We start from the raw sequence: 27,477 nt of genomic DNA on the forward strand, positions 1-27,477 counted from the left end.
TGAAGAAATTCAAAGAAATTCAAGACAAGACAGAGAAGGAATACGGAATGCAATCAGGTAAATTTAACAGATAGAAATAATTAGAAAGAATTATGCAGAAATTCTGGAGTTGAAAAATGCAATTGGCATACTGAAGAATGCATCAGAGTTTTTAAATAGCAGAAGTAATCAAACAGAAGAAAAAATTAGTGAGTCTGAAGATAGCGTATTTGAAAATTCACAGTCAGATGAAACGAAGAAAAAATAAGAAAAAAATGAAGCACAACTACAAGATTTAAAAAATAACCTAAAAAAGGCAAATTAAGAGTTTTGGGCCTTAAAGAGGAAATAGAGAAAGAGATAGAGGTAAAAGAGTTTCATTCAAGGGATAATAATGGAGAACTTTCCAAACCTAGAGAAAGATATCAATATCCAAGTACAAGAAGGTAAAAGAACACCAAGCCAATTTAACCCAAAGAAGACTACCTCAAGGCATTTGATATTCAAACTCCCAAAGGTCAAAAATAAAGAAAAGATCCTAAAAGCAACAAGAGAAAAGAAACAAATGACATACATTGGAGCTCCAATACATCTGGCAGCAGACTTTTCATTGGAAACCTTACTGGTCAGGAAAGAGTAGTATGACATATTTACATTGCTGAAGGAAAAAATATTTACCCCAGAATAGTACATCCAGCGAATATGTATCTCAAACATGAAGGAGAAATGAAGACTTTCTCAGACAAACAAAAGCTGAGAGAATTCATAACACCAGACCTGTCCTACAAGGAATGCTACAGGGAGTACTTCAATCAGAAAGAAAATGATGTTAATACAATAAGAGATAAGAAGATACAAAACTCACTGATAATAGGAAATACATAGAAAAACACAGAATATTGTAACACAGTAAATGTGTTGTGTAAACTACTCTTATCTTAAGTAGAAAGACTAAATGACGAACCAATCAAAAACAACAACTACAATAACTATTCAAGACAAAGCCAGTACAATAAGATATAAATAGAAACAAAAGTTAAAAAGCAGGGGATCTAAATTAAGGCATAAAGTCTTTGTTATTTGTGTGTTGGCTAGTTTGTTTGTTTATGCAAACAGTATTAAATAGTTATCAGCTTAAAATAATGGGTTATAAGATAGTATTTGCAAGTCTCATGGTAACCTCAAACCAAAAAAAACATACAACAGATACACACAAAATAAAAAGCAAAAAACTAAATTGTATCACCAGAGAAAATCACCTTCACTAAAAGGAAGATAGGAGAAAAAGAAATAAGGAAGAGAAGATCACAAAGCCATCAGGAAACAAATAACAAACTGGCTCAAATATATTCCTACTTATCAATAATAACATTGATTGTAACTGGAGTAAGTTCTTCAATCAAAAGACATAGAGTGGCTGAATGGATTTTTTTTTTTTTTTAAAAAAAAGACCCAATGACCTGTTGCCTACAAGAAACATACTTTACCTATGAAGACACAGGGATGTAAAAAGGTATTCCATGCCAGTGGAAACCTAAAAAGAGCAAGAGTAGCTGTACTTATATCAGACAAAATAGATTTCAAGAAAAAAACTATATGAAGAGACAAACAAGGTCACTATATTAATATAAAGGGGTCAATTCAGCAAGAGATACAACAATTTTAAATGTATATGCACCCAACACTGGAGCACCCAGATATATAAGGCAAATATGATCAGAGCTAAAGAAAGAGATAGGTCCAATATAATAATAGCTGGAGACTTCAACATCTGACTTTCAGCAAAGGATAGATCTTCTAGACAGAAAATTGATAAAGAAACATCAGACTTAATCTGCACCATAGACCAAATGGACCTAATAGATATTTACAGAACATTTCATTCCATGGCTGCAGAATACACATTCTCTTCTTCAGCAAAGAATCATTCCCAAGGATAGACCACAGATTAGGTCACAAAACAAGACTTAAAACATTTTTAAAAATTGAAATAGTATCCAGCATCTTGTCGGGCCACAATAGAATGGAACTAAAAATCAATAACAAGAGGAATTTGGGAAACTACACAAATACATGTAAATTAAATAATATGCTCCTGAATGACCAGTGGGTCATTGAAGAAATTAAAAAGGAAATTAAAAATTTCTTGAAACAAATAATAATGGAAACACAACACACTAAAACCTATGAAATACAGCAAAAGTGGTACTAAGAGAGAAGTTTATAGCTATAAGTGTCTACATCAAAAAAAAAGAAAAAAACAACTTCATAATCTTATATTTGGAAAAACCTAAAGACTCCACCAAAAAACCATTCAAACTGATAAATAAAATCAGTTAAGTTGCAGGATACAAAAATCAACACAAAAACATTACTAGCATTTCCATATGCCAACAGCAAACAATCTGAAAAAGAAATTAAAAACATAATTCCATTTACAATAGCTGCAAATAAAATTAAATAACTAGGAATTAACTCAACTGAAGAAGTGAAAGATCTATATACTGAAATCTATAAAACACTAATAAAAAAATATTGAAGAAGTCACCAAAAATGGAAAGATATTCCATGTTCATGGATTGGAAGGATCAATATTGTTAAAATGTCCATACAATCCAAAGCAATCTATAGATTCAATGCAATCCCTATCAGAAGACCAATGATATTCTCCACAAAAATAGAAAAAATAATCCTAAAATTTATATGGAATCCCAAAAGATCTGGAATAGTCAAAGCTACACTAAGCAATAAGAACAAAATTGGAGGAATCACATTACTTGACTTGAAATTATACTACAGAGCTATTGTAACCAAAACAGCATGGTACTGGCATAGAAACAGACACATAGAACAATGGAACAGAATAGAGAATCCAGAAACAAATTCACACACCTAAAGTAAACTCATTTTTTCAAAGGTACCAAGAACAAACACTGGGGAAAAGACAGTCTCTTCAATAAATGATGCTAGGAAAACTGGATATTCATATGCAGAAGAATGAAACTATACCCCTATCTGTCATGATATACAAAAATCAAATCAGAATGGATTAAAGACTTAAATTTAAAACTCTAAACTAAGAAACTACCGCAAGAAAACTTTGTGGAAATTCTCTGGGACATTGGTCTGGACAAAAAGTTCTTTTTTTTTTTTTTGAAACAGAGTCTTTCTCTGTCACCCAGGCTGGAGTGCAGTGCATGATCTCAGCTCACTGCAACCTCTGCCTCCCGGGTTCAAGCAATTATCCTGTCTCAGCTTCCCCAGTAGCTGGGACTACAGGTGCACACCACCATGCCTGGCTAATTTTTGTATTCTTAGTAGAGATGGAGTTTCACCATATTGGTAAGGGTGGTCTTGAAATCCTGACCTCAGGTGATCCACTTGCCTCAGCCTCTCAAAGTACTGGGATTACAGGCGTGAGCCGCAGCACTCAGTGACAAAAAATTCTTGAGCAATAATACCTCACAAGCATAGGCAACCAAAGCAAAAAATGGACAAATGGGATTACATCAAGTTGAAAATCTTCTGCACAGCAAAGGAAACAATCAAAAAAGAGAAAAGACAACCCACAGAATGGGAGAAAACATCTGCAAACTGCCCACATGGGATTTAATTGGTAAACTAACTTTTAAAACTGTTTTGATATTTTCTAAGCTCAGGAGTCTCCTCCTACACCAGAAGTCACTAAATAAAATAAAGCAGAAAAATACTAAATGTCACACTGTAATTCAAAAAATATACTAATGAAAGTGATCTGGGGCTCATGAGCTAACAAAAGACTGGGAAACAATGAGTGAGAGTATCAACACTCTCCATATAAGGAGGTACCTGAAATATCCAAACTTAGAGAAAGACTCGGTAACTAAAAACCACTTGTATATGAACTAATGTAGTATTAGTATTTTGAGCTAGTATTAACTTAGTATTTTGAGCTAATGTTAAAATTTCTGAGGTCAAGTTTTGGAGAGAAGACAAATCAAAAGCCATTTTACACATTTTTAATCTGAAGATTGTAACTGGTAGGGAAGGGAATCTGGATCCAAACCTACTTAGAGAATAGGTTCAAAAGAATGTGGACATTTAAAGCCTAATTCTTAGCCCAACAAATGGTAAAATCAGGCATATTATAATAAAGTAACAATATTGGTGGCAAAAATAAAGATGGAAAATTAAAGATACTACCTTAAGTTTATTCCTTAAAAGAACCAAAATGTGTCTGCTACATTTCTGAGGTAGGAAGTGAGTTACTACATTGACTTCTCCCTCCAGACAATATGCTTCCGAGTATGCAGAAACAGTAGTTAGCTGAGAACCTAACACTCGGATTTTCTGCCTCTGATTAATGTTTCTGAGATAGGTAGATATAAGTTAGAGTGAGTTCTTAGTGAACTGGGCATAGATGAGAACTGTGAAAGAATGAATAGATGTAGATGGAGTGGAAACTGAAGCTCCAAATTACAAGAGAAATATTAATAGTTGCCAACACTTCAGAGGGAACTATTCAGCAGACTTCTAGACCCTGGCAATGGCCAGAGGAACCCTCAGAGAATATACTCTACCCAGCAGTCTTCCCTAAGGTTATACACTATTGTTGCACCTGATCTTGGTATCCCAGAGACTATGCTGGTGGCACTCCCGCATTGGGCTATAGATTTCCCAAGTGCTTTAAAAAAAAGCTATCAAGGGAATGTGTAACAGTATAGCCACTTTGGAAGAAAGTTTGGCAGTTTCTTACAAAACTAAACATCCTCTTTGTTTGTTTGTTTGTTTGTTTGTTTGTTTGTTTGTTTTAAGATGGAGTCTCACTCTGTCACCCAGCCTGGAGTGCAGTGGCACAGTCTCGGCTCGCTACAACCTCCACCCCCCAGGTTCAAGTGATTCTCCTGCCTCAGCCTCCCAAGTAGCTGGGATTACAGGCACCCACCACCATGCCCAGCTAATTTTTGTACTTTTAGTAGAGACTGGGTTTCACCATGTTGGCTAGGCTGGTCTCGCACTCCTGACCTTGTGATCTGCCCGCCTTGGCCTCCCAAAGTGCTGGGATTACAGGCGTGAACCACCGCGCCCAGCCAACATACTGTTATATATGATCCATCAATCATTCTCTCTGGTATTTACTTGAATGAGTTGAAAGTTTATGTCCATACAAAAACCTGCACGTAGTTGTTTATAGCCATTATAATTATCAAAACTTGTAATCAAGGTGTCCTTTAGAAGGATAGTGGATTAAAAAAAATAACTGTGGCACATCCATACAATGGAAACCTTAAATGTATACTACTAAGTGAAAGAAGACAATTTTGAAGGAATCAGTGGTTGACAGGGGTTGCTAAGTGGGGAAGGATAAATATATGGAGCACAGGGATTTTTAGAGAAGTGAAACTACTCTGTACCATACTATAATGGTGGATACATGTTATTGTACACAAGTCAAAACCCACAGAATGTACACCACCAAGAGTGAACCCTAGTGTAAACTATAGATTTTAGTTGATAATGATATCAGGGTAGCTTTATCAATTATAACAAATGTACCACTCTGGTTCAAAATGTTGATAGTAGGGGAGGCTGTGCACGTGATGTGGTAAGAAGATATACGGAAACTCTCTGTACTTTCCTTTTAATTTTTCTACATACATAAAATTGCTCTGAAAAATGAAATCTATTTTTTTTATGTATTATTATTATTATTTTTGAGATGAAGTCTCACTCTGTCACCAGGCTGGAGTGCAGTGGCACGATCTCAGCTCACTGCAACCTCTGCCTCTCAGGTTCAAGTGATTCTCCTGTCTCAGCCTCATGAGTAGCTGGGACTACAGGTGTGCACCACCACACCTGGCTAATTTTTGTATGTTTAGTGGAGACAGGGTTTCATCAGATTGGTTAGGATAGTCTTGATCTCTTGACCTCATGATCCACCCACCTCGGCCACCCAAAGTGCTGTGATTACAGGCATGAGCCACCACGCCAGACACAATCTTTTTTTTTAAGAAAAGCTACCAGATCCTCAAAGGCCCTTTGAGATGTGGTGGAATATAGAGGAGTATAAAAGGAGAATATAGAGTTCTGGATGAAGGAGTGCAGGGAGTTAGAATAAGGGAATTACTTCTTCCATAGCTGAAGAATTCTGTGGCTGAATTTTAGTGTTGAGAGAAAACGTAAAATTAGAAATTTTTGTAATAATCAAATTGAAACTCTTGATCAATGGGTATAAGCAGAGAATAGGAACCAAAACTATTTTTCTTAAATAATTGAAGAGCTGAATATCATGTAACTTAAAGTTCTGTGGAAACTGATGGTGATGATGCAGACAGAGGGTCAGTGCAGTATCTAATAGCCTCATGAGGATGTTGGAGACCTCCTTGCTAATGTCATACCAATGTTAGTGGGAAAAATCAAAGGTAACAAGTAGCTTCCACAGTCAGGAAAAGAAAACGATTTCTCAGATTACCCTCATCTGTCCTTAGCCTTCACATAAGCATTATTGGCTTGGGCATATTAGATGATATTATGTAGTATTTTGAAAATTTTTGCATAACTTACTGCATATTTTGCATGGGCTGTACTGATAAACTATGGTAGCATCATAGCACAGAAAAAGTCATAGGTTGAGTCACTCCCTGACTTACTGTCCTCATGAAGTAAACCACCTCTGAATTCTGGGCCCTCCAGGGCCATCTGAGAAGGTTTTGGCATTCTGTTAGACACTATTATCGATAGCAATTCTCCAGTTATCTTTGAGGGATCATCTGTATTAGTTGGAGCCTGGGAGCTAAATGATTCAAATTCTCCAGTTAGTTAGATATCCCAGAGAAAAGTTTCCCTGACAAATCCCTGACAACCTAATTTCGCCAGTGTCAAGCCTATGAATGTGTTATGCTACCTGACAAAAGGAACTTTGCAGATGTAAATAAAGCTACCAAGTATTAACATGTAGTTAAGATAATTCTAAGTTCTCTGAATGGGTCCAATGTAATATCATGAAACCTTAAAAACAGAGAGAGCTAAGCAAAATTTCACCAACTTTGAAAGGTGCTGTTGAAATGGTCTGCCTTAACATACTTTATAAAATTTCCCTTGAGGATCCCCAGAGCCAAATCAGGAAAAAATCCAAGTTCAATGAAAGGTTCGTGTGACTAAAGATCTAGCAGGACGTGTTATGTTTATTACAAGTAAAACAAAAACAATGGCAGCATTTTCAAATACAAACCCTAACTTGATCATAAGAACAAACATTTTGAATTGCAGTGTTTGACTTGAAGTCCACTTAAGCAACCCTTCATACCTTGATCTAGAGAAAATAGTTAATTCTGAGGAATTATTAACTGTACATAATTAAATACAATTATTAACTGTACATGTTTAAATAACCGTATATACTTAAATATAGTTAATTCCTCAGAGTCACATTAGTCTATTTATGAGTGTTCTAACAAGATTTTTATTAATCAAGATAATGTGAACATTATGAAATCAATTGAAAAGATTTCCGCATGTTCTGTTCTTAAAAATGGTTAACATAGGAAATAACTACTTCTTGAAACATTATGAGTCCAGATCATTTTAGAAAAAAAAATTTGTATATAATGTTTTCCATTCTTCCATGGTTATTTTTCACTTCAAGTTTCCTACTTCTTCAATGAATTTCAATAATTTTCATGTTTCATAAAATTATTTTCTTATGATTCAATATTTTTATCATAGTTTCACATAATGTTAGCATTTCTCATCTCTTCTGTGTCTGTTGTTACATTATTTTTCTCATTTTTAAGATGTTGCATTTTTGTGTACTTTTTATCGATACAAATTATACTTCTTATCTGTGTTAATGTTGTTGCTCTGGACTTCTACCTATACTGTGTCGGTGTAGTAATCTGCTGTTTTTGTTCTTCCTCTTTAACTTTTTTTGTTTGTTTCAGTTATGTATCTACTAATGCATTGGTTTCTGCTAACTGCTTCTTCTTTTAAAAACCATTAGAAGAATCATTGTCTTTTACTATTTATGTTGAAACAATTCATATATATTGGCATAATCAACATTACATTTCTATCACATTTCTTTCTACCATTTATTTCTTATATTTTCTTAAGAACTTCCTAATCATCTATATTTTATTCCCCCAATATACATCCATCCCCAGAGCAACTGAGACCTTAGTAAATATTTCCAGGTAATTCCCTCCCTTGGTGGGAGACTTTTTACTATTTGTTTGCTATTATTATTTGTTGTAGTCTAATCGCTCCATTTTAAACAGATAAATGTTGTTCCCTTTATTTTTTATTTTTTATTTTATTTTTGAGAGAAGTCTCACTCTGTCGCCAGGCTGGAGTGCAGTGGCGTGATCTCTGCTCACTGCAGCCTCCACCTCCAGGTTCAAGCGATTCTCCTGCCTCAGCCTCCCAAGTAGCTGGGACTACAGGTATGCACCACCATGCCCAGCTAATTTTTATATTTTTTGCAGAAACAGGGTTTCATCATGTTAGCCCAGGATGGTCTCAATCTCTTGACCTCATGATCTGCCCACCTCGGCCTCCCAAAGTGCTGGTATTACAGGCATGAGCCACCGCGCCCAGTCTATGTTGTTTCCTTTAAAGCATCTAAAACCAAAAATCAACAAAACAGAATTTATGTCAAAATTTAATGTAACTTTGCTTTCCACAACACTTCTACTTGTTCTTCCTCTCCTGCATCTTTGCCAGAGGCCTGGTTTGTGTTCGTGCAGAGGCCTGGTGTGTGTTCTTATTAGGTTCTTAAAAAGAGCACTCACCATAGGAATTCATACCATGGGTTCTAAGGCCCTTAAATTACAACACTGCACAGCTATAGATATATTTTTCCAGAATAACTACTTTAAAATATTGCCATATATCTACATCAATACATAATAAGACAATGTCTCTGGCTTTTAAAAGATTATAATTGATTTCCTTCTATATTATACAGGCTTATTACTGCTCAAGAATTCCTTTAAGATGAAAAGATAGATATAAATGTCATGATACTGGAAAAAAAATCAACTCTATGTCACACTCAAATTATACTTAGTCACAACCTGAAAAGAACATATTTCATAGCAGAAAGCAAAGCAAAACAAAACAAACAACCTGTGACTTCTTTGGAATTTGTCTCTACATGTTAAAAAAGTGAAAATAATTTATTTATTCCCCTTCCAAATGAGCAGGACAATACAACATATTTTAATGACTTATAACAATCACAATGAAATCAGTTATTTAAAAAAAATCTCTGGGAGACAGGAGAGGCTCCCTTCAATTATAAGGTATCTATGCAGTTAGAATGTCTCCAACAACCCAGATAGTGCTGTTGGCTAAGGCCCTCTAGGCAGGCAAGACAAACCCATGTCTGCCATAGATTTCCATTCCTGTGAGAAGAAATGGCTGGTCCTTCCAGGATAGAAGGCATTCAATACAGCTAATTTGCCACTGACTGTCCAGTTGGCCCCCTTGAGTAACAGAATTATCCAGTGGGTGTAGTTATTATCTAGGTTGATGGCAGGTTGGCATTCTGAGGAGACATTTGTTACATTGTTGCTGGTAAGTGGGAGTCCTTGCTGCTGGGCCTAGGCAGGACCTCCATCTTGCCCACTGCGGCCATGTCATTTATGTGTCCATCCTGCCAGCACTTAATGATATTGATCTAAGATGACCAATCATGCCAGTTTGCCTAGGATTGAGGAGGTTTCCAGGATGCTATACTTTCCATTTCAAAGCCTGGATTGTCCCAGGCAAAATGAGACAAATTGATCCTCTCCTAGTGCATATTCCGCCAGCTCCTCTCACCAGCATATTCCTAACGGTCTTCGTTTATTATCTGGACTTTCCCAGGGAATATAATTTTCTAATGGGTCTTCTGGCTTCACATAAGGTTATACATTACACCATGTCCGTTTCTCTGAGTCCTTTAATCCCCTCCTCTACTGTCTTCCATAACAATCCTAGCATTTCAACCTTGCTCAGGATGGGCCATCACTTTTTCCAGACTCCTAAGAGTCACTCCAACAGCAAGTTTACACCATTCCCTGGGCACCCTGTCAGGTGTTAAATCCTGTATACTGAGAGATTACTCCCAAATTAACAAAACTTTCCTCATCCAGCTTTATGCTCCAATCCCCTTGACCAAGCACCGTCAGGATCCTTTCCCACAGAAGGCACTCCCACGGTCTCTGCTGCCGCCTGCTGGCTACTTTATGCAGCACATTTGGGGTGTAGATTGTTTCCTCCCTCTTCAGGCCTGACACATTCCCAGCTGGTTGTGATAATAATCAGCTTAACTTTGATAGGCCCGATGACCAGGAGAGGAGAGGCACACAGCTCCTAATTTATGAGCTATTGCCTTGTGGGGAAAAGGCCTGCCCTGTATCTCTTCACAGTGCCAGCTATCATTGAAAAAAGTGGGGCCACTTCTGCAAGGCCACAGGTTCAAAAGAAGTCTGCAGAGTCGAAACTTTCAAGGACATCTAGCTAGATGTCCACATCCCATGCATCAGGTCCCAAGTTTTCTTAACTAGAGCCTTGACTTCAGAAGAGCAGATCTATTTCAATTGAGCATTTAACCATCATTGAAATTCAGCCACTCTATCCAATTCTGTGCTTGGTATTCATCTTTTCCTGCTCACCCACTAAGGATAGGGCTTCTTAATAATCTACCAAAAGGAGTCTCTGGATCACGTACTCAGCTTTTTCAATTACGTTCATTGCCCTCGACTTTTCATCATCTGCCTATTGGGCATAAAAGCAACCAAGTAGCAACCATGCAATTTCACTCTCGTTATGTTTATCACCCCAGTCCCCCGTGCCTTTTAATATGTGAATCATCACACTGGCTCATGCATTCACCTCTACTAGCTTGCTGGCCTACCTCTCTCCTAATGAAAATTTCAACAGACTACCACCTTTTGTTAGAGGTTGCCAGCTTGCCACCTACCACCAAGTCCTCATTACCAGCTGGGTAGTGAATAAGTCTCATCTTGATGCCTATTTTCCTGAAGTTGTCTCTGTATCAGCTATTACAAGTTGGGTTTCAGCACAGCAAATACACAAAGTTAAAGTACAAAAGTTTATTGAAAAGTAACACCTGTTAAAGGAGATGGAAAGAAGCAGCACTGGGCAGGGGTAGCTGTCAGAGAGCAGTGACAATCTGACAACATTTCTCCCAGGCCAACAGGGAATTTGAAATAAATATTACTTGTTAGAGAAATCCATATTGAGTGGAAATAGCTAGACTCTTGTATCATCACCTTGCTCAGTCACTGGCTTGGGGGCCACTGGGAAAACAACATGTTCTTGGCTTGAAAGCTGAGGAAGGCCCTGACAAACCTATTAGTTAGACTGTCATGTTGTACTAAGCATGTCCTTTTTTTCTGATGCTTTCACATCTGCAGCCTTATTGACCCTGGAGGGACTGCCCCACCCAGGGCTAACTAATTCCCAAAGATAGCAAATGACTCCTTAGGACTAGCCTGTCATATGCAAGCCAACCCTTCCCACCTGTCTTATGGAGCTCTTATACTCCAAGCCACTATTAGGGCCTCGCCCTAAACTCCAGGGCCAGGTATCATGCAACTAATGACACCCCCTGCACCTGAGAGCCCCTGAAATTATTCAAACTAGCCAATCCGAAGCCTGCTTACCTTGTCCCACCTGTTCCTTACTACAGAAACAATAATAAAGGTCTTCCTTAGAGTACCTCTTTCACCCCTTTCCTTCTGAGTGAACCTCATGCTTCACTGTGTGGCATGGTGTGCACCCTCCTCTTGGGAACTGGGAGTAACAAGCTGTCTTTTCAGTGGCAATCTTCTTCTGATCACTTAGCCTCACCATACCTAAATAAAAAACAAATCTGTAATTAAAAGACAGACACTCATACTCTTTGCAGTTAAGCACTAAGCTTTGTCTTGAAGAAGGATCTGAAGGATAGCTCCATGTCTGCTCTAAGAGTGAATTTTGTAACAGCTGAAACACAGTTACAGTATGCAGAAAGCAGTGAAGGTTTATTTACTCACTCAATAATTCAAAAATTATTCAAATAAATTAGTTGAGTAATTTATATAAATTATTGAAATTATTAAATGAATCATTAACCCCATGCCAGGTAAGGATAACAGGCTTTGAGAACATAGCAATCCTTTCTTTTGTGGACTCTATTGTCTACTGCGTAGGCAAATTTCAAAAAAGTATGCTGAGGCCAGGCACAGTGGTTCACTCCTATAATCCCAGCACTTTGGAGGGCCAAGGCGGGAGGATTGCTTGAGGCCAAAACTTTAAGACCAACTTGGGCAATCTAGCAAGACCCCCATCTCTACAAAAAATTAAGATATTAGCTTAGCATGGTTGTGCACACCTGTAGTCCCAGCTACTAGGGAGGCCAAGGTGTGAAGATTGCTTGAGCCCAGGAGTTCAAGGCTACAGTGAGACACAATCATGCCAATGCACTCCAGCATAGTCTATGGAGGAGTGAGATCCTGTCTCAAAATAAAATTAAAAAGTATACTGAGTGTTGTAATGAGTATACGAGGAGAAGTAAACTGATGATGAATCATACTGCAGAGGAACCAACCTACCGAAAGAGAAAAAGCCTATAAGTAGACCTTAATGATTATTCTGATTTGGGAACTAAGAAAAAAGTTTATTGAAAGAGGTAGAAAAAGATAATCCAAGCTAAAGGAACAGAACTGGAAGAGATAGAGGGGTAGCATATTGAAGTCACTAAAAGAAATTCAATGGATAGAGTGTAGAGTATTAGAGGTATGGTGGGAATGAGCATGAAACGTGGGCAAGGGCCAGATACTACAGGGCATTGCCACCCATGTTAAGGAGAACAGATTCTATCTTAAGTGTACGGGAAGCTATTGAAGAGTTTTTAAAAGAATAGTGACATAATTCAATTTGTAATCATCATTCTTATAGCTGAGTAAGCCAGAGTGGGAAAAGGATTAGAGGCAGAAGGGCCAATTAGAAGGCTGTGACAATGATCAAGCTGATGATTACCATGGCCTGGAGTCATGTAGTGGCAGTGGGGATGAGAGGGAAAGAAATTGGTTCAATAAATATTTAGGTACATAGGGCACCAAGAAAAGAGATAGAGTCAAGGATGACAACTTAGTTTGTTAGGTTTCTGGAGTTCAAAACTGGGTAAATGGGAGTGGACTTTGTGGAAATAGGGAATACTGGAGAAACAGGTTTAGAAAAAGGAGAGAAGAAGACATGAATACAGAGCACAATGAAAAGATTAGCCTCCCAAGGGATGAGGAAACTTCTTCTGCTATAACAGGAAGAACATGGGCAGATGGGTACAGATCTGTAGACATGATAGCAGGAAGTGAAGGGAGTGTCCATCTGAAGGCTTCTCTTTTGTTTTTCCAATAGTGGAAAGGTAAGTCATCTGCTGAAAGCAAGTGCAGTGAATAAGGAACGGAACATACATACTGGGGAAGAGTAGAAAGATTTGAAGTGGTTTTAATAAACCCTAGCTTGACATTGACCAGGGAAACCTAGCTGTATTGTTAGGCAGTACTGAAGGGCCAGCTAAGACCAATAGTCATAAATTTATAATGTACTAATTCATAAATTTATAATGTACTAATAGTAGTATCTCTTTAATAACAGAGTTTATCAGTCAGACCATCCAGTATGTGAAATGATGTATGATGTTGCATGCTAAATGTATTAGATTTATTTGCTCTGATTGCGTTTCTCAATGTCGAGAAAAATTACAAGAGTAAAATATGTGAATGCATGCAGGAAAGTGAAATTTACTCTCCATATAAGAAAACAACTCTATGCAGCTCAAAGGGGACGATGCAGAAAACTTAGGAGAGGGGTAAAGGATACACACGTCTTCCTTTAACAAGATTAAAGAATGCCTCTAGTCAAGATGTTTCTTTGGCCTCCTATGGTTAAGTGCACGTAAAAAAAAAAAATTACTTGTGGAAAACACAAGAAAATAACTGACTGTCAACATGAAAGCCATCACAGTTTGTAATGAGTGTTGGATTTCTTAAACCATGTTTGTATGAATGCTTTAGGAATAAGACTGATTTGTAGAAGCAAAAGAACATGCCAATCTAAGCAGGGGCAGTATTTTGGAAACATCCAGGATCAGTTTCAAATTGTATGAGGTCTCCACTCCTTAGAGATTATGACCCCTACAAACACACACACACACACACACACACACACACACACACACACTGCCATGAGAACAAGTACCCTGCAAACTGAACATGACAAGTGCTTTACATTTATTAGTTCATTTCATTTGATTTGACTAAATTTAGTTTTCGCAACTCTATGAGAATGGTATTTTAACCCAATTTTCACATGTTAAAAAAAACTCTGAGGCTTACAGAGATAAATAACTTTTCCTGACCTTGCGGGGTAGTAAAAAGAAGAGTCAATATTTTACTTAAAGTGTATTCTAACTCCAAAGAGAATACTGTTTCCATTACATCATGCCTTCTAAATAGACAAATGCCTTTGAAACATGGTAGAATGTACTTGTACCTTTGCCTCCAACTACCTGCAAGTCATAAGCCACAAAATTACATTTAGCCACACTAGCAAAATCCAATTATTACCCAATTTTAAAATTTACATTTATAATAAATATAAATATTTGTATTTAAATAACATTTATAGCTTTCTTACGGAGAGCACATCCATTCTTTTTTCTTTTTCTGCAATAACTCTGTGAGGGAGGTCATGACAAATATATAGCCTACCATAGCCTTATGACTGTGCTTTCCTGGACTTAATGACTAAACAAACTTCAAATTCAAAAAAACACTACTGGCCCACACCTTCTTAGGTCATCTGCTTTTTGGTTGTTTTTTTCTGCTAATATTGTTATGACGGTCCCATTGAATGATTCATACTTCCTTCTAAACCAAGTGTGTTAATACACATTTGTAGGGAAATATGCCCAGAGTTTAAGATTTCATGGATCTCTTAACCACACCGTCTCCCCATCAGCAGGCAAAATAACCAGTCTTAATAGTTCTTACGTAGCATAGTTCATCTTCCAGAAATATAAGTGATCTCTACTATGTCCCTGAAAACTGTTCCTGTCATTCCTTCTCAGTCTAGCTGCCTTGGTTTTGTGACTGTTCAACCAGAAGAATGAAATCAGCCTGTAACCAGAAGGCAGACTACTTTTATATTTTTTGTATAATCATTTCTCATTCATGCAATCTCTTAAAAAGAGAATAGGTCAAGGCCTATCCTGCCACTCCCTGAGGATCTAAAGATGAAGAGTCAACATCTTTAAACTGGTCCCTGTTATGAACAATTCCTTTGCCTCACAAACCATAATTTCCTGCCCCACCTCCCTTTCTGTGTTGAGCTCATCATGCAGGAAGTCACTTTCAGACTGAATCCAATTTTCCCCATACCTTTCCCCCGACTCATCCCCAAGTTCTGTTGTGAATAGTAATAGAGCACTGGGATTTGCGCTAATATGTTAATTACGAGACATCTAAACAACATATGTTGAGTAAGTACCTTTGGTAAAAAGGTGTTTGCTGCTGAGCGTTCCAGGAAATAAAAAGACATACAGGAAAGAGCATGCATAATTAGAGAAATTTTCTGTAAACAAAAAACAGAAGATAACACTTTAAATCCTAGTAAAAATTATTAAACCAAAAGTAAAATTTTATAAGCCATTAAAATATTTAAATTACTTGGCTCAATAAGCCTCTTCAGTTTATTCTGAAGAAAAATTCAACTGTAGGATGACAAAGAAAAACTATGTTTGTGAAGGTAGTCATTCAAAGAATCATCTACAATTAAAAAAAATAGAAAATATCTAAATACTTCACATTAGAAGATAACTTTGGTACTTTATGATAAGTCCATTTAATGTAATATGATTTACCTTTAAAATGCAGCCTTTAGAACTACTAATAAAGGATGAATCTTGTGAGTTTTAAATTATATAAAACTACAAAGTTATAAATATATAGCTACTAAAAATAAAAATTAGTAATACCGATATGTTTGTGAAATAATATTAAGTATAAAAAGCATAACACAAAATTATATACCATGATATAACTACATTTAAAGGTACTTGAAATTAACATGTAAAATTTAAAAATGTTTTGTTTATGTAAGTTTATTTTTTAAACATTTAAATCTTGTTATATTTATTTATTTATTGCTAAAAAAATGGCAGAATGTCAGGCATGAGATACAGTATGTAAAAAATATATTTGGGAAGGGTAGAGAGTAACCACTTATTCCTGTCTTTGTTGTTTGCTTTGCACATTATATTTTTAAAAGTCAAATAATTGAACACATCTGAAGTTGCAGTACTGGAGTAAATTTAACCATTAGTGGTCAGTGCTTTACAAGATGAAGTCAAAGAATTTTATAATTGAAAGAGTCCTTTAAGACCTCCTGATTCAACTTCCCATTTTCTTAGTAGATACATTTGACTCATGGAGAAATAAGTAAATTTTTTCCCTTAAGCTACACAATTAGCTGGTGAAAAAGCTAAGACTAGAATTCATATTGTAATAATAATAATATTGTAATAATTCTATTACAAGTTCCAATTCTTTAGCATTCATTAGTTCTCACAAAGTAACCCCAGTATAACCTTCCAAATTTGTATCCTGCTTTGCAATGTTAGACAGAAATGCCCTTTTTCCCCTCCATGCTAGTCTTGCCTGCTTTCTTGAGCTCTCCATCTTTACCCTAACCCCCTACACACTCATACTGTCTTCTTCCATCTGCTCCTCTTCTAGTAGTAGTGTGTTAGAATACTTTTTTCAAATGATCATGTTTGGAAAAAGACAAAGTGGATTTTAGTTCCAACTATTCTGTTTGCTAGTCTTACTTTGTGCACTTACTCAATTACTGCTCTGTTTCATATATTATGAGAAAAACAGCATTTAATCATAGAGATGAGGGAATTCAGAGGTAGTCCCCATTAATGTATGGAAAGTATATTCTGATAGTTCTTGGCTGGCTGTGGAGAGGTATGAGGTATATGACAGTATAATAACACGAGCAAAAGAAGTGTCAAATCCTCTTGAACTAAAAGTGATTCTACAATTGTGAAGTAGTCACGGGCTTTCACAAAATACCTGTCAACTGTAATTGTGTTTAATCTCAATTTACCAGAATAAATAAATTTTTTACTAATTTGTGAAATTCCCTGTCTATTTTTAATTACCTTCCACAAGTCATACTATTGGTTTGCTGATTCCCTCAAACTTGTTTAACAAGTTAGATTTTAATTACATGAGATTTCCTCCTTTGTCCTCAACTATAGATCACACGTAATACATGAGAGTCATTCATTTGAGTGGGAATCTCAAAGCAGTTGAGTAGGCAGAAAAAGGAGCCTCTTCATTAAGGATTAAAATGTATAGGTAAGTCCTGTTTTTGTCTTTATAGCTTTAAAAGTTTTACTATATCTTACAGTATGGGAAAACTATAAAGAAGCTTAGGAAATTTTGACTGTGTCTAGCAGTCTTCCAGTTACTTCTCTGAAAACTTCATTGAAACTCTTAGATATTGTTTAGATAATATGTGATATTATTTCCATAAGGTACATAGTTGCTTAACTGAATTTTTTATAAAACAAATAACCACAAAAATTCAGCTTAGCGTTATGACAACGTATCTTTAAATAAGGAAGTGGTTTCGTTTCCCATGTGCAACATTTTAAAAAGTGGTATGTGGATTTTAAAATTGCAATCTGTAAATAATTCTTCTGTTGTTTAGAACTTTTTGAGGATTCTGTATTTTGACTTCCATTACAGTTTTATTGCTAGTTATTAAATAAATATGCCATAAATCCTAAAGTACACTTTTAGAAAGTAAAGACAGTATTTTTGTACTTCATATGTAGTCATGGAATTATTTTCAAGAAATTTGTTGCTAATATTTAAGAAAAAATAATATCTCTCTGGTTTTCTTTTTAGTTAATGAATAAGTATTTTCATATACTTTCACATAAAGCAAAAATTTGTGGGATAATCAAGTCACACGTTAAAAATCTCAAAACAATGAAATAATTATATAACTTGGTATGTTTATATGTGCACTTAAGTGTATATATATATGTATATTATTTACAGAAAAACATGATACTGGTGAGTCATGCTGAAAGGATCAACAAAAACATGAACAATGTGTTGGCTATAATAAGTGTAGTTGAATTTATTTTAAATCTCCTGAACACTGGAAAATTCAATCAAAAGTCAAACCATTTTAAATAATAAAAGTATATATACAATTATATGCACTTGAATATATATATGAGTGAAAAGGGGATAGCTGTCTAAGCTTCCAATGATAGAAGAAATAAAATTATTTCATATTCATGTAATAGATACAAGACATTTATTAAAGTAGCTTAAAAACCTATGAAGTGGCCTGGCGCGGTGTCTCAAGCCTGTAATCCCAGCACTTTGGGAGGCCGAGACGGGCGGATCACGAGGTCAGGAAATCGAGACCATCCTGGCTAACATGGTGAAACCCTGTCTCTACTAAAAATACAAAAAACTAGCCGGGCGCGGTGGCGGGCGCCTGTAGTCCCAGCTACTCCGAGGCTGAGGCGGGAGAATGGCGTGAACCCGGGAGGCGGAGCTTGCAGTGAGCTGAGATCGCGCCACTGCACTCCAACCTGGGTGACAGAGTGAGACTCCGTCTCAAAAAAAAAAAAAACTATGAAATAATTTGCATACTGAGTTTGTTCTCATTTTACGTGAAAAAAAAATAACAAATCACAAAATCATGTTTACTCATCAACTACTACTTTGTAAAGCTGTGCATGGGAGAAAGTCTAATAAAAGAACATAGAACATTTATCAGGTTTGTTATACTAAAGCAGTGAGTTTATGAATTATATTTTTTATTATTCTTAAACCATCTATAACAGTGTAATATTATTTGGGTAATATAGTGCATTTTAAAATGTATTTTGCAGAAATATTTTAATTTTAAAGAAATTGCTCTGATTTTAAAATATTGTCCTTATAAGCAGCCAAGTGTATATCAAAACATCATTCAACGGAAAATAATAAAAGAAGACATGTAAATAACACAAATCCTGAAAGAGCTGTACAATTTCAGAAGGCTTTGAATCAATCAAATTTCTAAGTTGATCCATCATACAGGAAATTTGCCACTCAATCAGAGCCAACCTTGCCAATTACAAAGAATTCTCCTGTGGAATTTTGGTTTCTAAGGATCACACTTTTTGGAATATTTTATCTCTTTAAGAGTCTGTACCTACTACTAATAAATAGTAGCTAGGTGTTTATATTATATAACGGAAGGGAAATTAAATTGTACAATATACTTTTTTTAGGTAATTCTAGGTAATTTTGGCATAATTTTAGATAAGTCTTCAGGTAATTCTGAAATACTTTTGGTTGAAAATGGGCTGCCTTGGATGGTTTGATTGCTTTTTTATAAAAATTAAACTCCTAGCTCTCTTTCAAGCTGCTGCAAGATGAAACGCTCCTTTCTTTGTCTACCCTCTTCCCTTCTTTGGAGAAGGAAATCCCACCACAGGGCCCAGGAACCAGAACAGCTGTGTTACTCATTTCAGATCCTTGGTCACTTTAGATTTTCTCACGTTCACCAAGGGAACATCTGTGCCCACCAGATTACATAGAAAGTGAGAGATGAGGTTTGGGAAATAGGATAAAGATTTATAAACTGGAATTCAGAATGTAGTTTATGGAAAGATTTAAGGTAAATGAGCATATCTCAGCTCAGGGACAGACAAGTCTTAGCAGGAGTCCTCCTACCAAACAAATCTTATTTCCATTTCTTCCCTTTTCTCAAGACATGATTAACTGACTGCAGAGACATGCCAAAGACAATCAGATGTCCTGCCTCCCAACAGTCCAAAAGAACCTGAGACAAAAGTTGGGGGGGAAGAGCCATCACTGTCAAAAATGCATTCCAAATTCTGCCTGTTGTTTCAATCCTGGTTTTTGAACTGCTATAGGAACTTAGAAAAACATGCTTAATAAATTGTAAATCATTAGGCAAAGAATATATTTCTTCATAGAAATTAGACAGGTGGACACCAATTTATATTTACAGTCATGAAGCCCAAAATAGTGCATCTAAAGTACAAGTTGTTGCCTATAAAATCTTGGGCCACATGCTAAAGCAGCTGCTGCATTTAGCCCAAATGTTTTTCTAATGATGGTGTGGGATGGGCCCGCAGTAAGTCCTCCACACAGGAGGATGAGCTGCAGTAAGTCATCTGGGATTATATATTTTCTAGCAAATTATCCAATGCCACTGCCAACGTGTCTTCCAGAAGGCACTCCCAATCTATTTTCTCAGTAATTCATTACTTACCTAATTCTTACGCTACTGCAACTCCTCAATAGCTATGACTGGCACCCCTAAAATAAGTCATGAGGAAGGGAATCAATATCTACTGTTGTAAGGGAACCTAAAGTTACCCAATTTAGGTTGTTATCCAATCCAATTTCGTAAAAGGTATTGCTCCCATTTGAAGGATCCCATTCTTTTGAGCAAAGAAGACTTGGCACGATTTCACAGTTTGGGGGAGTATTCTTTCTCTAGCTTTAGTGTGTGCTCATGACATATAAAATAAAAGCACCATCCCAAGTCTAAAGTCATTAATTGGATAACTGCCTAAGATAGTTGTAAATAAAATGGACTTTGGAAAAGTTTATACTGATGAGTCATTCAGCAGAAAGTAAAAGCAGATTCTATGGAATATTTACAATATCCATTTGCCAGAGGTTTTAACAAGTGTATCAATGATTAATAAAATAATACATGCACTCAGGGTTCAAGGCAGTGGAGCAATAAGTCATTGATGGGCATGATGGTGCATGTATTCTGTGTATTCCCTGAAGTCCGAAGTAGGAGGATCACTTGAGTCCAGAAATTCAGTGTTGCAGTGAGCCATGATCATGCCACTGCACTCCAGCTGGGGTAATGGAGCAAAAACCTATCTCAAAAAAAAAAAGATTAAAAATTATAAATAAACAAAAGCCACCAAGTATATTTTTTCTAAATTAGACAAGTTTTTATTCTGACAAGCTTACTTCTTAGCCAAGATATCTACCTGAGTTTAATAGTGCAAGAATAAATTAAGATGTGATGTTTCCTTCTCTGCTGAATATTTGTCAGCACAAAGACATGCCATACTATCCCCAATTTTTAAAAAATCCCTCCTTTGGCCCATATCCCCTGTCCAGCTATTGCCTCATTTCTCATCTCCTGCTCTTAAAAGCAAAACTATTCTAAAGATCTGTCTAAACCTATTGCCTCTATTTTTATTTTCTTCCTCCATTATCTCCTTTTGCTTTTTAACTTTTTATTATTAAACATATCACGTATAAATTCTAATTTTAAAAAATGAACCTCTGGGTACGAGACATCTATTAATAAAAACAGCATCACCAGTATCTTAGAAGACCCCGTGGGCACTTCCTGTCTACTAACTGACCTTTCCCCACTTTTCACGATGTAACTGTTACATGGCATGGTATCTTAATTTCTTTCATTTTCTTCATGGTTTTACCATTCATAGATATATTCCTAAAAAACTTATGGTTTAATTCTACCTGCTTTTGAAAATCATATAAATGAGAACAATATTATATATTATATACAGTAAAGTGTGCATCACTTATTCATGTTCATAGCTATATAATATTTCGTTGCAAGACTGTCCTATAACTTAAATATTTACTTTTCTAGTATATTGCCATTACAGATAATGTAGCACTGAATATTCTTACACAGGTCCAATGGTACAAACATGCAAGAGTTTCTCTTGGCTATGTTCCCAGAAATAGATTTTCTGAGTCAAATGGTGTATGCATTTTTATCTTTAACGCATCCTCCCTTTTCCCAGTGCAATAGTTTCTGATCTTCACAGCTCTGAAATAGCTCTTGTCTTGCTCCACATTGCAAAATCCAGTGGTCAGATATCAGTGAGTTTCCATAATCACTCCACCAGAGACCATTCTTTTCTTGAAACGTGATCTTCACAGAGCTTCCAAAACACCATTCTTTCCTTTTTTTTTTTTTTTTTTTTTGCCTATCCCATAGGTCAAATTTTCTCAGTTTCTGTTACTAGATTCTACCCATTTTCCTGTCCCCCAGAGTTTAAGTGCTTTTCTTCTTACATTCTGTGTGATTCCATCAGTCTCATGGTTTTCAATATTACATAAGCTAATGATTCCCTAGGATAGATAATGATCCCTTAAGTCCACTATCATTCACTGGAAAACACAAAATACTGTCACTTCAAAGCAACTTTTAATATATGGCAAAATAAACCATTTTGAATCCTAAATACCTTAGTGCTTTATTTATACTTATACATCTTTTATGATATATATAATTACTCCATATATATAGACATGTTTTGAGACAAGAGTCTCCCTATGTCGCCGAGGCTAGAGTGCAGTGACGCAATCTCGGCTCACTGCAACCTCTGCCTCCCGGATTCAAGTGATTCTCCTTCCTCAGCCTCCTTATAACTGGAATTATAGGCACATGCCACCACACCTGGCCAATTTTTGTATTTTTAGTAGAGACGAGGTTTCACCATGTTGGTCAGGCTGGTCTCAAATTCTTGACCTCATGATCTCATGCTCTGCCTGCCCTGGCCTCCCAAAGTGCTGGGATTACAGGCATGAGCCACTGCACCCAGCCAATTACTCCTTATATTATAATTCATTCATTTATTCATTCATTGAGTGTCCAATTTGAGTGAAGAACTGGTAGGTGCTAGGTGTACAGCACTGGAACAAAAAGGCCCAGACCTTGTTCTCATGGTGCTTGCTGAGAAGACAAACACTAAAATACATTAGGCAAGCGAATACCTATCTGATTATAGTTTTGGTGGTGCTATCAAGAAAAGTTTAAGGACTTTGGGTAATTAAGATAAATGGAAACAACCTTCATCGAAAACATTTACTCTGTGAAAATCTCAGTAGGGCAAAATGTAGTCTTTACTGAAAACCACAGACCTTCCCATTCAAAAGACAACCGTTCCAGTGATTAACATGGAAATATATAATTTCATTATGATTTGTTTAATACGACGACACTGAAATAAGTATCATAATAGTGAAAACGAAACCAGTCTAGAAGCTCATGGAAGACTTCTCTGAGGAAGCATTGTTTAAGCAGAAACTTAAAGGCAGGGAAGAAACAGATCATGTTGCTTTTTGAAGACCATGTTTAGGATTTGGGATTACATCCTCAGAGAAACACAAAATTGTTAAAGATGTAGCAGGGCAGATATGTTATTACATTAGAATCTTTTTTCTTTATAAATTACCCAGTTTTAGGTCTTTTTTTTTATTATGCTCTAAGTTCTGGGGTACATGTGCAGAATGTGCAGGTTTGTTACAAAGGTATACATATGCCATGATGGTTTTTAAAAGATGATTTTAGCTTCATATAGAGAACGATCTCTGTGGAGAAAGGAGATATCTTTTGATGAAGGGAGACTAGTTGGAGGCTCGTTCAGTATTTCAGAAAAAGGATAAACATGGCTTGGATAAAGTGGTGGGAGTGGCAATACAACTTGAGATATGTCTAAGAAGTCAAAAGAACCAGATTTGACATTCAATTGGATGTGAAGGATGAGAGAGGTGTCGAGTATGATTTTCAGGTTTTTCACATGAGTAACTTGGTGAATTTTGACATCATTTACTGAGAAAGAAAATGCCAGAAAAGGGTCTCTTTGACGGGGCAAAAGAAGGTTGTGAAAATCAGAAAGATGATGATCAGTTCAGCTTTGCAAATGCTGAATTCTAAGCACTGAATAGAGATATGTGAAAGATGCAGCTGGATATTTTAGTCTGGAAATCATGTACAGATCAGTGTTTCTCAGGTGTAATTTTTGGTTTATCTCTTTCTGAATCGCCCATGCTACTTGTATAAAATGCAGAACTCTGAGACACAAGACCAGACCTACTGAAATAGTCTGGGTGGGTATTGGATTCAGTACAGGAATTTGCATTTTTTCCAAGTTTTCAAGTAATTCTTACTCACAAAAATTCAAGAACCATTGGCTTAGATGGTAATTGAAACTGACTGAATGAGATCAACTAGAGAGAAAGGAGAACACCCAGGATAGAGCATGGAGCAACACCAGATACTTAGGTTGACTAGAGGAGATGCAACTAGCAAAAGATTTAAAAAAAAAAAAAAAAAAAAACCTTTTTATTATAGAATACTTTAAAGATATACCAAAGTACAGAGAACAATAGAATGAATCCTCACACCTATGGCCAGTTTCAAGTTACCACACCCCAGCAGTCAGTATTGTTTCCTCCATACCCTACTCACAACCAAAAGATACTTAAAGAGGAGATGGGGCCAGAAAGAAAAAAGAGTATGAAATCATGGAAATCAAAAGAAAAAGAGTGTTTCAATAAAAAGGGGTATTCAAGGGTGGGAAATGCTGCTAAGGGGCTATGTAATATCCTTCTTCAGTAAGACATGAGTACTTTAAGGGAAGGACAATTATTTGGCCATTTAAAAAAATGTCCTAAGTGCTTGGCAGAATATTGCAGTAAGTACTTAATAGCTATTAGTTTTTCCAGCATTCATTCAATAAGCACTGTACCTACAGAGCACCCACCATGTCTTGGGCTGCAAAAAACAGTAAGGCTTCAGAAAAAAAGCACAGACAAAAACGTCAAGAGGTCCAAATGCTGGCCTCTCTGTAGTACCACTTAATCTCACTGCAGATCAGTTTATTTATCTGCATAATCACAAAGTCAGAGTGGATATTTTTTTTTTTTTTTTTTTTTTTTTTTTTTTTTTTTTTTTTTTGAGACGGAGTCTCGCTCTGTCGCCCAGGCTGGAGTGCAGTGGCCGGGTCTCAGCTCACTGCAAGCTCCGCCTCCCGGGTTCACGCCATTCTCCTGCCTCAGCCTCCGGAGTAGCTGGGACTACAGGCGCCCGCAGAGTGGATATTTTTGAAACTCTCTTCCTATGATTCCGCAAAATGCTATCGATCTTATAAAATGTTATTATAAAAATATATCATGTCGTACACCTTGAATATATAAAATTGCATTTGTCAATTAAATATTTTAAAATAAAAATAAAATGTATATATTCTATTGCATGTTTTTAAAAAATGTATTTTTTTAGCCAAAGTTAGGTTCTACATGTAGAAAGACTAACAAATTTATAATTTATTGAACATACAACACAATCTAAGTACTTTATAAATAGCATCTCAGTTATTCTTCACAACCCTCTGAGGCATGTGGCTATCTCCATTTTATGAATGAGGAAACTAAGGCTCAGAGAGGTTTTATTACTTCCCAGTGATCACATGGGTCTGTCTGATTATAAAACTCATGGTTATTACTATTGTAATATATTACCTTTCTGCACTGCCTGTGTAGTAATTAAAAACACAGGCCTCTGGACAGGACTAGTGTTTCATAGTAATCTTTATATAAAAAGAGAAGAAAAAATAAACAAGTACATTTGTTCAGGAGACAGAAAAAAATCCCTTTTTTATGTGACTCTTTGTGCCAGTATTAGATTCCATGGTGAGATTCACAAAGTAGACAGAGCCTTCCTTCCATCATCTAACCTATCCTTTTACTGTACAGATTCACTTAACGAACAGATCATTAAATACTTTGGGAGATACAGCAGAAAAGAAATCACAGTCCGTGCTTGCTTTCGTTTATTTGATTTACCAAGCACTGACATAGGGCCAAATGCCAGACATTATTTGAGTTGTGTTAACACGTTTTTAATTCATTGTGCTCATAAAAACAAGGAGGTAAGTACTACTGTCACTTCCATTTTGCAAACAAGGAAATTGAGGAATTAGGTGACTTCCCAGGCTCACACAGCAAATAAATGGCAGAAATGGGATTTGAACCCAATTAGTCCAGTCTCAGGGTCTGTGCCCTCAGCTGTTATCCTGTGCTGTCTCTCTCACGGAGCCGTTTATTTGTAGGGACAGGTTGTGGATGCAGAGACAGGTAATAACAATATGAGCAAACAGACCTTCCAGGGGAATAAAGTACTTGCAAAGATGAGAGTGTGTAGGAGTGGTGGGAGGATCTATCCATGGGCTAGCCATGGGAAGGAAGAAGGAACCTTCTTGTTAAGAAGGGAGGATAAAGAGAACAGTGTGAAGGTGATGAAGAAACTTGCTGAGTCTTCATTCAATGACAAGGAAGAAAACTGAAATCCAAAGAAGGGATTTGCCTCCTGTCGAGCAGCTTTTTCTGATTACAACAGCTTTCCCCTCTCACCCTGCCAGTATGCATACTGTCTCCCTGGATAAGAGAATATATATGCAGCAGTTTTCATAAGCTCTGAGGAACACATTGTATAGGCATCAAAAGTATTCATTCCACAGACCTTGGAACTCTGTTCATTTCATTATAACACAAAATCATCCTGGGAAAATAAAACTGAGAAGCTTGATTCTTTCCTCTGCTTCTGAAGACAATCTGGGCAAAAAGCCAGTAGGATTAAATTCAGAAGGGATTGAATGCAAGATATTGTTTTTAAAAATATATTGATGCAACTAAATATTACTCAAGCACATTTCAAAGAACTAATCTCAGGTTTGGTCCATGATTCACTAAAAGTCACCTTTTTTTCTGTGAGAACAATTACGATTTAGTACGTATGGTTAAATAGAATGAACCATGATGAATACAAATGAGGCTCTGATTCCAGTATCTACTCCTCTCTACTAAATGACCCTCAACCAGTTGCTGTGAGAAAATAATTTCAGTAAATTTCTGGATTCCCTACTCTATCATCCCCTCTGACTTATTTCACCCAATATATGTTGAAATGTCATCTTTCTTTCTTTAGGCTCTTTATTAACAGATTTTTATTTATTTAACCTCTGCATTTAATGATATATTTCTTTCTTACTTATTCTACTCCATCATTCACAGTGCCTCCCTTCTCACCTCCTCACTCCCATCCCCAACATTTTTAACATTGTAACCAATGTTATGGTTTAGGTCTATCTATAAAAATAAAATCAAACATTGGAGGATGCCTACATTTGGAGCAAAAAACACTGCCATGAACTCCTTTAGAGTGTAACGTACCAAATTTCTCACCTCTTTGGGACACATTTTGTAGAGATAATGATGGGTGGAGAATATCTTGACACTTTCTATTGAACATTACAAATCAGATCACACTGAGCTATGTATAGGAACTTCTAAATCCTTCACTGATTTATATCCTACAGGAAGCAAACATGGATCCACCAGTCATGCATTACTTGACAGGGAAACATTCTGAGAAATGCATCGTTAGGCAATTTTGTCCTGATGCAGGCATCGTAGAGTATACTTAGATACACCTAGATGATATAACCTACTACACACCTAGGCTATGCAGTCTATTACTCCTTGGCTACAGACCTGTATAGCACATTACTGTACTGAATACCATAGGCAATTGTAACACAGTAGTAAATATTTGTGTATCTACATA

General features: G+C 36.4%; 1 protein-coding gene across 1 annotated transcript in view; it reads left to right on the plus strand.

Annotated features, from left to right (window-relative positions):
* The first annotated feature begins 17,298 nt into the window (after window positions 1-17,298).
* The window catches only part of TMPRSS11D (transmembrane serine protease 11D), a 60,996-nt gene continuing 50,817 nt past the window's right edge, over window positions 17,299-27,477 (plus strand). The window contains exon 1 of the mRNA XM_005555187.4: window positions 17,299-17,375. Within this exon, the coding sequence (XP_005555244.2) occupies window positions 17,368-17,375 (8 nt within the window). The 5' untranslated portion in view covers window positions 17,299-17,367. The remainder of the gene's footprint in view (window positions 17,376-27,477) is intronic.

The sequence above is a fragment of the Macaca fascicularis genome, chromosome 5 (genome assembly GCF_037993035.2).
Source record: "Macaca fascicularis isolate 582-1 chromosome 5, T2T-MFA8v1.1".
Lineage (NCBI taxonomy): Eukaryota > Metazoa > Chordata > Mammalia > Primates > Cercopithecidae > Macaca > Macaca fascicularis.